The sequence below is a fragment of the Protopterus annectens genome, chromosome 1.part1 (assembly GCF_019279795.1).
Source record: "Protopterus annectens isolate FY-2018-M chromosome 1.part1, PAN1.0, whole genome shotgun sequence".
Taxonomy (NCBI): Eukaryota; Metazoa; Chordata; order Ceratodontiformes; family Protopteridae; genus Protopterus; species Protopterus annectens.
This window is the reverse complement of record NC_056726.1, coordinates 115,831,097-115,843,710: the sequence shown is the minus strand read 5'-3', so window position 1 is coordinate 115,843,710 and position 12,614 is coordinate 115,831,097. Positions and strand designations below refer to the sequence as shown.

General features: G+C 39.0%; 1 protein-coding gene across 1 annotated transcript in view; it reads left to right on the top strand.

Moving 5' to 3' along the window:
* Positions 1 to 541: 541 nt before the first annotated feature.
* Positions 542 to 12,614, top strand: part of LCA5 (lebercilin LCA5) — a 920,045-nt gene continuing 907,972 nt past the window's right edge. The window contains exon 1 of the mRNA XM_044073710.1: positions 542 to 1,394. Coding sequence (XP_043929645.1) covers positions 977 to 1,394 — 418 coding nt within the window. The 5' untranslated portion in view covers positions 542 to 976. The remainder of the gene's footprint in view (positions 1,395 to 12,614) is intronic.

Here is a 12,614-nt window from a genome sequence, read left to right as displayed (position 1 = left end):
CATTTCTACTAAAAATGTCCCCACTTTGGGCGTTTGAAAAGGTGGCAACCAGTGGAGGGTGGGGGGTGCACCGTTCTTGGAGTACCTGGAGTTTTTTATTACGTGTATTTATCGTCCCACTGCCTCAGAATATTGCTTGTAGCTTTATCTCCAGAATAAAATGTTTAAAGAAAGGTGTGTGTGTGTGTGTGTGTGTGTGGGGGTGCAGGGGCGCTTGCATTTACTGCACATTATACCAAAGAAAGGTGAGAGTGCACGGGTTATGGGTATGAACTGCAAAACGGGAACTTGTGGATACTACATTTTACGTACAAAGTTTCAAAGCAAGTCAGACACCCAGGACATGGGGTGCTTTCGACGGTGCATTTATAAATGTAGAAAATAATTGACATTCATTATGTCACTGTATAATCTGCATGACTTGTCACTCAGCCATGTCAATCGTGTAGGCCACGCCCACTAATGTTCTAATACAACTTAAATGCAGACAGAGATTACTCGTTTAACAAGTCCTTCTTTTGCAGAGAAACTGTACGGCGTAAAAATGATTTTGTGAAATTTACTTTGTTTTCCAAATTATCCTTTCAAACTACTGGTCATCACAAATTCCAAATCCAAGTTCTGGTAGAGGGCGTTAGCAATCTATGTCCAGGTAACGGCGGCAGGCACGCCTTCCCCTAGCAACCTTCCATAAACCATCGTCGTGACGTCATGCACGCTATAGGCAGTCTTGTTTTACAAACGCAACAGCTGAAATTTATTTTTATTGTTTATGCACTGATGATATTATTGCTCCAGTTTGAGAAGTGCAACTTATTTCTATAGTGGATATTTGTTCCCTGTTGGAAGTGACTTGTCTATATGTTTTTAAATGTTTACAGTTTTGTGACTGATTTACTTGTTTGGGAATGTCTTGATAAGAAATGTTTCATTTTCCAGAAAAATGCATTTCAGGTAGCTGTTGCTGTTCTGGAAGATGGACTGCAGAAACTCTCATGGCCATGAGGAAACGGACAAAGGGTCTGGGATAAAACTACATCAACGTGAGCAATCTGCTTGTGGTAACAGGGGTCCCACGGCCCTTCGAGAGCCATTTTCGGACACTAGCCAAAAGTCTCTGCGAGACAGCGAGTTTGACAGGAGTGGGCTTCACCACATTATGGACTCTCGCCGGGATAAGATAAAGGCCCAAGATAGGAATAGCTTGGAGTATGAAAATGAGGACAGTGATTCATACTACTCGGATGATTACCATGAAGACGAGACGACGGCCCGTACCAGTTCTTATGGGTCCCATGACAGATCGCGAAGTCCGAACGTTATATCTCGCTCCCCCAGCCCCAGAAAAGATTATGGGAAGAGGACTGCCGTGAGTCCTGGACGTTTTAACCGAGGTAAGTGTACTGTGTCTTCAGGTTATTAATATCGGAAAAGCTGTTATTGACCATTCTTTACATTAAGTCGACACATACCTCAGTTGCCCCTGATTTTGACAGAAAGTTTAGCTCTGTCCTTCTTAATCTCTGCCAAAACTGGTTTATTTTGGAGTAAAGGCAGTGCATTACACATAATGACGACAATTAGAGTTGTAGACTTTTTCAGCTTCTGAACATGTTTATAAACTCACATTCTGTTATTCTATCAATATTTCAAGTTAATAGCAATAATATTTGAAAGTTTCCCTGGGTGTCCCTGATTGGTTGAAAGCTGTGAGTTGACACAGTTTGTAAATTGATTAACTACGTTGATTTGTTTGCACTCCAGCTTCCTATATGTCAGCCAGAGTGGTTAACCATCTTTTTTGTATATCCGCTTTGCTAAGTCCCCAGTATTGTGGAGCTGGGTCACCTTGCTTGTAACCCAACCTACGATGTGGGGAAAAACTGGCCAGTTATTGACTTGTTAGCATACCTCTCGACTGTCCCTGATTTTGACTCGCGTTTTAGCTGTGTCCATCCTAATCCTAGTGTTTACTAGACTAACAACCACAAGGGCCTTTTTAAGCCTAGCCATGCATCTCAAATCTCTGACAAGTGTAAGCAGGGGTTTGGGAGATGAAACATTTTACAAGAAGGTGTCTAGAGATGAGATTTACCCTTAATTTTCTAAGAGGTATGCATATGAGTGTTTACAGTGTGCAAAGAGCAGTGATGTATCCGTTTATATAGGCTCATTGGTGAATAGTGGGCTAACTGCCCTGAATGACCGTTTTAATCTCAGCTGAGCTAACCTGAAGTTAGAATCAAACCATGAACTTTGTGTCTTTCAGTTGACCTTAACCATTTTGCCAAACCCACCCCCTCTGCCAAACCAACCTCATATGTGTGTGTGTTTATATGTATACATAGCAATGCTCCTTGTATCTTCTAACAGGAGGCTGAGAAGTTAACATGTCTGTTTGCAGAATTTAGGTACTCCTTAAGCATGCGTATTATGTGTTGTAGTAGGGTTTGCTAACATACAGCTCAAGTGTGTTTGCTAAAATACATCTCGAGTGTTTCTGATTTCAGGGATGTCATTGATTTTGACTTTGGATAAGAATTTTGCTCTGTCTTTCCAAAATGCTGTGAAGTTTTACGAAGCAGTGATGCATTATAGTCAACAAATGATGAGAGAATTGCAGACATTGTTTACTCCAGACAATGTATGTCATTTCATGCCCTTTTATTCTACCAATTATTCAAGTCAGTACTAGCAAAATTTGCAAAGTGTCCCTGATTATTTTGGTTTAGTCTATGATTGTAGAAATTAAAATATTGATGGATATGCTAGATGACACTTTATGATGTGATTGTATAGTCATAACACATTTTTCTTCTGATCATAACCTTAGAAACTAAAGTAGCTTTAGCAGCTGTAATGATTGCAGTTATTAAAAGTGCTGTTTTGTAGCTGGGACTGTTTCTTGCTCTGAGTTCATATTTACTGTATGCCATGTTTTCTTTGTATGCTGCAAGAGCCTTTGCGTCATTTTGTCTGTTAATCTGTGCATGATTTTTCTGTATTACATTTTTTTTTTTTTTTTTTTTTTTTTTTGCTGAGAGGTCTACAATGTCTGGCCTTCAAGACAGAAGGGCACCCCCTTTAGAACACTTTCATAAAGTGCCTAAGAAACACTTGTAGGAAGCTTTCCAATGGCACTGTTTCAGTAATCATGAATAAGATTCAGACTTTACTGCTTTCTCAGAGTATATTATTGTTTACAGTTGGGCTACATAGCTACTACTTTTTTTCTTTCCATTTGCTACCTGTACTACACAATAGCTGGTCTTCTGCCATATCTCTGCATTTCCTCTTTTAAGTAGTTCCTCTTCTGCCACAAATCTCCTTAACTTCTACAACACCACCTACTCTGCCTGCTGTAGTCACACCTCTCCTTCCTAATACTTTTCACTTCCCATGTTTTATATCTGATTGCATTTTCTGTACATGCGTTTAAAAAATGCATTTTATTCTTTATAGCTTTTCATTATTTTCAAATGATTTACTGCATGTAACTTTCCAGTTTTGCTGTCAGCCTTGTGGTCCTGGCCATGCATGGAAAGAGGCCACAGACCATTGTACTTTGGTTTGCTAGGAAAGTCTGGGCAGCGAGAGACCCAATTCAGTGGAATCTCATGGAGAAAAGCTGCAAACAAATGTTCTCAGTATTATGTTTATATAAGGTTACAGTGGGAATATGCACATTGTTCAGAAAAAATGTTAAAAAATAGAGCAATTTATGGTAAATAAATGCTATTATAGGGATAATTGGATGTGGTGTGTACAGTATTTACAATGTATACTAAAAGAAACCCGTGGTGGTGGTGCTGCGGTAGCGTTGTCGTCTCACAGTAAGACACTGTCCGGTTCGATTCTCAGCTAGAGCGTCTTCTGTGTGGAGACATGCGTGAATGGGCATACCTTCGTTGAAGGTTGTGCGTCAGGGCTGGTAACTCGGCACGTAAAACTCAACTACCAATCATTAGCGGACCGGAGTTCCGTTGTGGCGACCCCTAACCGGGAAAAGCCGAAAGACACAAACAAACTAAAAGAAATCACAAAGGATTTTAAAGGAAAATGTTTCAAGTAAGCACCTGTTGCTATGCAGAGCATAGAGACTACTGCTAAGTATAGAGAAGAATTTGGTTATTTGCACACGCATTCAGGAGAGAGCATGAGATGATTAAGGTAACTTACATTATTAGCAGTAAGGAAAAATGATGATTACAGTAAAGAGGTTCTAGCCAGGAGAGAGTGATCAGGCACAGAACCAAGAATCTGACAGGAGGTATTTAAGATGGGCTTTGAAGAGCTTTGTACATATTGGTTGTCTGATGGGTAAGGAATTCCATGCTTTGGATGTGGCTTTTGAAAGATTTTTATAAAGAGGCAAATTATTTGTCTTTAGACTGTAGAGATGTACTGAAATTATACCATTCTGTCACTTTTCAGGACAAAAGAGGATGCTTTTTGCAACTTTCTTTGTAAGGAGATCAGTTAAGTAGGAAATTGTAACTAATTTAAGATTGCATGCAACCTTAGTGTTGTGAGAAGGTCATGTAGTTTAGGAAATTCAAGCCAGTGTAAGGTTTTTGAGGAATTGCAGTGATCAGTTTAGCTATTTTGCTATAGCTTTGCCGTAATGGGTTTAGTTAAGGAGCTTGTTTGTAAGAATTAGAGCAGCATATAGTTGGCTTGGTAGGAGGATGGCAGCTACTGTGTTTTTTTTTTTTCCTCTGCATGTGCTATTAGATAGTGTGCCGTGTTGGATAGGTGATCTAGTTTGAGGAGGGTGGCTGTCTAATTGCTTTTTGTTTGTGAATATCAAGTTTCAATCCTAATGTCTGGGGGTTTAATTTGGGAGGTAATTTCAAGCACGATACTGTTTGAAGAATATATAAGTTCATAGGTGTGTACTAGGCTAATGGCCATGGAACCTTTACAAGCCGAGCCCATAGGATTACCCTCGCATCGTGCCACCCAACCTTATTTCCTAGTTCCTCTGTCGAGTAGAGCCACTGGAGTGATCCCTGGTGTGAATTTTCTAGTTTCCATCCACTCATCAAGATTCCTCTTGAAGAGGGCCAGTGAAATGCTCTGCTTGACATGTATGGGAAGTCTATTCCATAGCATGGGCAGTCTGTGGGTTATGAACCTGCCCTCCAGCATGTTCTGTTGATGGTGGTAATGAGGTTGAGGTATCTGGAGCATGTGGTGCGGAGGGATTGTATATGGAAGTTTTATTCTGTAAATGCGTAAGAGATTTGGGAGTGAAGAGCATTATTTTAGTTTTCCTGACATTGAGCAATAAGTGCTATTGGTCAATACATTTCTGTATGGAAGAAAGACTGCTGTGTGACATCTTGTAATTTGTGGAGGGTGGTGGCAGAGCAGATCAGTGTGGAGTCATCTGTACACTGTAGAAGTGTAGGCTTGACAGATGCTGTATGCAGTTGTTTATATGAGGTTAAAAAGTAGGGGAACCAAAGATGTAGTATATTGATATAAACAAGTAGATGGGAGTACAAATTTCCTTCTGTTTGACAAGTAGCCACTGAACCAGATTTAAAGTAGATTGTGAGAAGTCTGGTTGCGATATGATGTGTTGTATACTTTAGAATGCTCACAATTTATTTTTGTTTCTAAATTTGATTGACTATGTAGAGAGATACGAGTACTGTGCTGTGATTTGGACAAAGAATGCTTGTGAGGGTGAGAGTAGGCTGTTATTTAAAATGGTATTACAGGTATGTATGTATGTATCTCAAGGATTTTTGACAGGCGGTTATAGATAAAATGTTATATTGATGGGTGGATGTGAGTGAAGTGGAATGATGTATGTTTTATTTTCCATAGTTTAGAGACATACGATTCAGAGATTGATCTGTTGAGAATAGAGACACAGAATGGGCTATGGCTTCAGCTGTATGTTGTAGATATGTGTCTGGAAGATTGTTGGCTGCTAGAGTAGTAGGCTTCAATATGTTAGAGTTTTTGGATTTATGTAGTAGAAATCAGGTACACAATGAAAATGAAGGAGGATTTTTGTTCATCGTATCAGACGAGGGGAGAAGATATCCTTGAGTAAGGAAATGGAAGTTTAATGTGAAAGCTATATTTCGGTCAATGTCATTAGGTGGTGGGCTAGGTTGGATGGGTTTACCCGATTTGAGGAGTTAGATACCTGCCAAAACATTTTAAGATTCCTGACTTGGAATTTTTGTAGATTAGCAACATAGAACATTTTATCCTTGTGGACTACTTTCTTTGCATTCATTGCATAATTTTTCAGAGTGCTATGGTTTCCATACTCTGTCACTGTGTCTCTCAGAGATCCTGTTTTTATGATTCCAACAGGAAATAGGAGTTGGCATTGATCCTTTTCCTTCTGATGGGAACATGGGCGCTAATTAGGGAGGTCTAGGAAAAGAGCTAAATGTTTCAGTCACTTACTCGAGTGTTCATTTTTACTGGGAGGTAGTTACAGTTTGTGAGTGGTATTTTGAAGGAGTTAATTTTGAATTTTTCTAGGTTTATTACTTTGTTAAAGCAAATAGTTTTAGGGGGTTTAATCCCAGGTTTTTCCATTTTAGAATGCCAAATGTTGGGTGATGGTCACTTTTAGTCGGGGAGTGAGCCAATTTGGCTAATTTTTGTATAGAGCATAAGTTAGGATCCCATGTAATAGTCTTTTTGATTTGGTTTTATTATAGTTAGTACAAATTGATATTTGTTGGGTGACATCTTGAGTGACAATATGAATCTTGCTTTATGGTTACCCAGTTATAGTTGAAGTCATCTGTAGTACAAATTTTATTGATTGATATTTGATGCTGCCTAATGTGGGATATCCTCAGTAGTGGATGTGCTGTTGTGGAAGCATATAAAGGATTACAATGAGTATTGATTTCTTGACTGATTTTTAGAAGATGACCAAGACTTTTGCCCCCTCAAAGATGGGAGCTTCTGTGATATAAAGTAAGATTTTTAGGTTGTTTAGCAAAAGTGATGGATATACAACCACCCCTTCAGTTTGCAGGATAATATTTCATTGAGGGAATATTTCTTCATCTGTTATTTCTAGTTTTAACCATGCTTCAGTAAATGTGACAATATCTGGTGAATTTTGAAAAGTCTAGTATGCAATTCTGGTATTTCATTTGGGATTCTGTGGATCATTAGATTGGCTAGTGTTCATCCAAGAATATTACTGATGTTTCTAGGGCGTGTTAAAGATTGCCATCTGAAGTTGTTTGCAGTGTTGGGCTTAAAGGGATAAGGTTTGGATGAATGTCATTTAATGGTTGCAAGGAGTGGGTATATCATTTGTGTTCTTTAGTCATCATCTTCTTTCGGCTGTTCCCGTTAGGGGTCGCCACAGCGGATCATCTGTTTCCATTTCTTCCTGTCCTCTGCATCATGCTCTTTCACACCAACCGCCTGCATGTCCTCTCTCACCACATCCATAAACCTCATCTTAGGCCTTCCTCTTTTCCTCTTACCTGGCAGCTCCATCCTTAGCATCCTTTTCCCAATATACTCAGCATCCCTCCTCAGCACATGTCCAAACCAACGCAATCTCGCCTCTCTTGCTTTGTGTCCAACCTGGGCTGACCCTCTAATATACTGATTCCTAATCCTGTCCATCCTAGTCACACCCAGTGCAAATCTTAACATCTTTAACTCTCTGCCACATCCAGCTCTGACTCCTGCCTTTTCGACAATGCTACCGTCTCCAACCTATATAACATAGCTGGTCTCACTACCCTCTTGTAGACCTTCCCTTTCACTCTTATTGGTACCCGTCTGTCACAAATCACTCCTGACACTCTTCTCCACCCATTCCACCCTGCCTGTACTCTCTTCTTCACCTCTCTTCCACACTCACCATTACTCTGAACTATTGATCCCAAGTACTTAAACTCATCCACCTTTACCAACTCTACTCCCTGCATCCTCACCATTCCTCTACCCTCCCTCTCATTTACACACATATATTCTATTTTAGTCCTGCTGACCTTCATTCCTCTCCTCTCTAAAGCATATCTCCACCTCTCCAGGGTCTCCTCAACCTGGTCCCTACTCTCACTACATATCACAATGTCATCTGCAAACATCATAGTCCACGGGGCCTCCTGTCTAATTTCATCTGTCAACCTGTCCATCACCACTGCAAATAAGAAAGGGCTCAGAGCTGATCCTTGATGTAATCCCACCTCCACCTTAAAAACGTATCTGTCACTCCCACCGCAGTCCTCACCAATGTCACACTACCTTTATACATATCCTGTACCACTCTTACATACTTCTCTGCCACTCCCGACTTCCTCATACAGTACCACAACTCCTCTCTAGGCACCCTGTCATGTGCTTTCTCTAAGTCCACAAAGACACAATGCAACTCCTTCTTTCTCTGTATTTCTCCAACAACACTCTCAGAGCAAATATTGCATCTGTAGTGCTCATTCCTGGCATGAAACCATACTGCTGACCACTAATCATCACCTCCCTTCTTAACCTAGCTTCCACTACTCTTTCCCATAAATTCAAGCTGTGACTGATCAATTTTATCCCTCTGTAATTACTGCAGCTCTGCACATCACCCTTATTCTTAAAGATAGGTACCAAAACACTTTTTCTCCACTCCTCAGACATCCTCTGACTTTCCAAAATTTCATTAAACAATCTGGTTAAAAATTCCACTGCCATTTCTCCTAAGCACCTCCATGCTTCCACTGGTATGTCATCTGGGCCAACAGCCTTTCCATGCTTCATCCTCTTCATCCTCTTCATAGCTGTCCTTACTTCCTCCTTGCTAATCTGCTTCACTTCTTGATTCACTATCCCCACATCATCCAACCTTCTCTCTCTCATTCTCTTCATTCATCAGCCCTTCAAAGTACTCTTTCCATCTACCTTATGAGTACATTTCCCTCACTGTCCTTTATCACCCTTACCTGCTGCACATCTTTCCCAGCTCTGTCCCTCTGTCTAGCAAATCGGTCCAGGTCCTTTTTTCCCTCTTTAGTGTCCAATCTCTCATACAACTCTCTATATATTTGTGTTCTTTAGTACTGGTTTATTTTTCTGGGAATAAGGATGGTATAGATATAGTGTAAAGTTTGCTATAGAGTATTTTTTAACGTCTGTAACAGAGGAATGGAACAGTGGTGTACTGATATGACTGTAGTGATTGACTGGGGTTGGTGGTGGGCCCTTTGTGTGGGAAGTGTGTGTGTGAAGTGACAGCATGTGATGTGATTTTAAATGGATAAAGAGAAGTAATAAGGGGGTGAGGAGAAACATGATGAACACTCTTTCGCTCACTAACCTAGTTATTCAAGTCCATTCATTAATATGGGTCACCAGCACTTAACCAGACATCGTAATGCTGTCTTGATATGTTACAGAACAATTGTTTTTTATAATACATATGTATGTGTGTATATACACACATGCTGCAGATACATACATACAGTAGATATAAGAAGTCTACACACCCCTGTTAAAATGTTAGGTTTTTGTGATATAAAAAAATGAGACCACATTAAATCATTTCAAAACTTTTCCCACCTTTTAACATTACCTGTAAGCTATACAGTTCAATTGAAAACAAACAAATCTGTTAGAGGAAAAAATATAAAATAAAAAAAGTATAACAAGCTGGTTGCATATGTGTGCATACTTAAACTAATAATTTGTTGAAGCACGTTTTGATTTAATTACAACATTCAGTCTTCTTGGATAGGAGTCTTTTATCAGGATGGCACATCTTGACTTGGCAATGTTTGCCCACTCTTCCTTGGAAAAGCACTCCAAATCTGTCACGTTGCGAGGGTATCTCTTGTGCACAGCCCTGTTGAGGTCACCCAGATTTTCTATTGGATTTAAGTCTCAACTCTGGCTGGGCCATTCCAAAACTTTCTTCTGGTGAAGCCATTCTTTTGTTTTTTGGATGTATGCTTGGGGTCATTGTCGTGTTGAAAGGTAAAATTCCTCTTAATCTTCAGCTTTCTAGCATACACTTGAAGGTTTGGAGCCAAAAGTGACTGGTATTTGGAACTGTTTATAATTCTTTCCACATTGATTAAAGCCCCAGTTTCAGCTGAAAAAAGCAACCCCAAAGCATGATGCTGCCACCACCATGCTTCACTGTGGGGATGGTATCTTTGGTTATGCAAAGTGTTTTTGCGCCAAACATACCTTTGGAATTGTGGCCAGAAAGTTCAACCTTGGTCTCATCAGCCCGTAACACATTTTCCCACATGTTTTTGGGAGACTTGATATATTGTTTTGCAAATTTTAGTCGGGCCTGGATGTCTTTCTGTGTAGGAAAAGGCTTCCATCTTGCAACCCTACAGCATAGTCCAGACATATGGAGAATACAGGAGATTGTCACATGTAGTACACAGTCAGTACTTGCCAGAAATTCCTGCAGCTCCTTCAGTGTTGCTGTAGGTCTCTTTGGCAGCCTCCCTGACCAGTTTTCGTCTTGTCTTTTCATCAGTTTTGGAGGGACATCCAGTTCTTTGCAACGTCACTGTTGTCCCATAGATGACTGTCTTCACTGTGTTCCATGGTATAGCCAATGCTGTGGAAATGTTTTTGTACCCTTCTCCTGACTGATACCTTTCAACAATGAGATCCCTTTGATGCCTTGTAAGATCTCTGCGAACCATGGCTTTTGCTGTAGCAGGCAACTGAGTAAGTATCAGGAAAATCCTACTAGGACAGCTGAACTTTAATTGATGGCAGGTGTGTACCTAAGAAGACTGAATGTTGTAATTAAATCAAAAGTGCTTCAAGAAAGTATTAGTTTAAGGGTATATTGTAGGTTTTTTTTTTTTTTTTTTTTTTTTTTTTTTTTAATACTTTTCCCCTAACAGATTTGTTTGCTTTTCAATTGAATTGTACAGGTTATAGGTCACATTACAGGTGGGTAAAGCTTTGAAATTATTTATTGTGGTCTCATTTTTTATATCACAAAAACCTGGCATTTTAAGAGCGGTGTGTACACTTTTTATATCTACTGTAAAAGAATGTCTCTTAAAGTAAAAACAAAAAATCATGTGGAGGTGTTATGGTAGGAATTAAAGATGGTTATGAAACCTGTGATTTATTAAATGTTCAGTGATAACACCAATACTATAGATTGTATATCTGTGGCAATAAAGACAACCCCGGAACATATAACAATAGTTGAAATGTATAGACCACCAAAGTCAAGTGCTGATGGCGTAAAGAAATTCAAACATTTCTTGCAGGAAACACAGGAGGGAAGAGTAATAGTGGCTGGGGACTTTACCAGAAACAAACTTTGATAATATTGATTCAACAACTGAAATTCTTTACAACCTATGTTGAGGAACAACAATTGCTTCAGATTGTAAAAAAAAAAACTACAAGGGAAAGGGACATACTACACATTGTTTGTATTCCTACAGAAATTACTGTTATTTCATGCCAAGTTTTGCCACCATTGATATGCACTGATCATGGAGTTATGCATTTTAATTTGTTGATTGATAATTCTGCTAAACTGAAATCTAAACAATTGCACAGAAGATTAATTACAAATTATATGGAAGCAAACAGTCATTATGTAATACTAATTGGAGTGATGCTTTCAGTGGAAAAAAGTGCAGAAGGAATTTGAAAAGTTTTAAAAGAGAAATTGAGTGCAAAAAAATCAAACAAAAAGTTTAACATCAGGAACTTGGCACACAGCTTCGGGGGTATATTTCCATAAGAACAAGTTACCTGTTTAAGGTGAGAAACAAAAAAATATAAGAAATGGAAATCGGGTCAAACTGTAACTTTGAAAAATTGAAATAAGCTGGACAAACAAATTAAGCACAGTGTTAGACAAAATGAAAAATAATTTTGAAAAACATTTATATAAAGATATTGAGCATAATATGAAGCAATTTTATAGGTAGATGTGACCTACAAACTGCTAAACTGTGCAGATTCTAAAATTTATTCTCAGACACAACAGATTATAGATATTTACAAAATCTTATGCAGTACAGTTTGGCTCCACAAAGAGGGTGATTACGTTGTTTTGTTGACATTACGGTAACAACAGGTACTGGAATCAAATTAGATTATGTTAAAAAAGAGCTTTGTATTGAAAAAGAACTATGCAGACTGGATTCAAACAAAGCACAGGGAGGAGGCAGCATTAGTAATAATGACCTAAGAACACTTCAGTAAAAACTTATAGCACCATTGTATGTATTCTTTACTAGGCTGTGTAAATAAGGGGAGATTCTTCAACATTGGAGTGTACTCGAGGGAAAGGGGAGTTGGACAGACCCTTAAGTTTGCTTTTCATGTTATGGAAAATGATGGAAAAGGTAATATTAAGTTATTGTCAGAATTGGAAAGGTTGGGACTTGAAACCATGTATCAGCATACAAGTAAAAATAAATGTATTACCACCCGTAACATGATGTTGTTCTATGTCAATATAATAAAAGCTATGAATGAAAAATTGTGCTGTGATATAATTTTATACAGATTTAATTTCAGCATTTGACAGGGGCATACACCAAACCCTGATCAGTAAATTAGAACAACCAGATATTGATGTACTCTTAAGACGGATAGCTGCATGGCTTGCGAGAAGG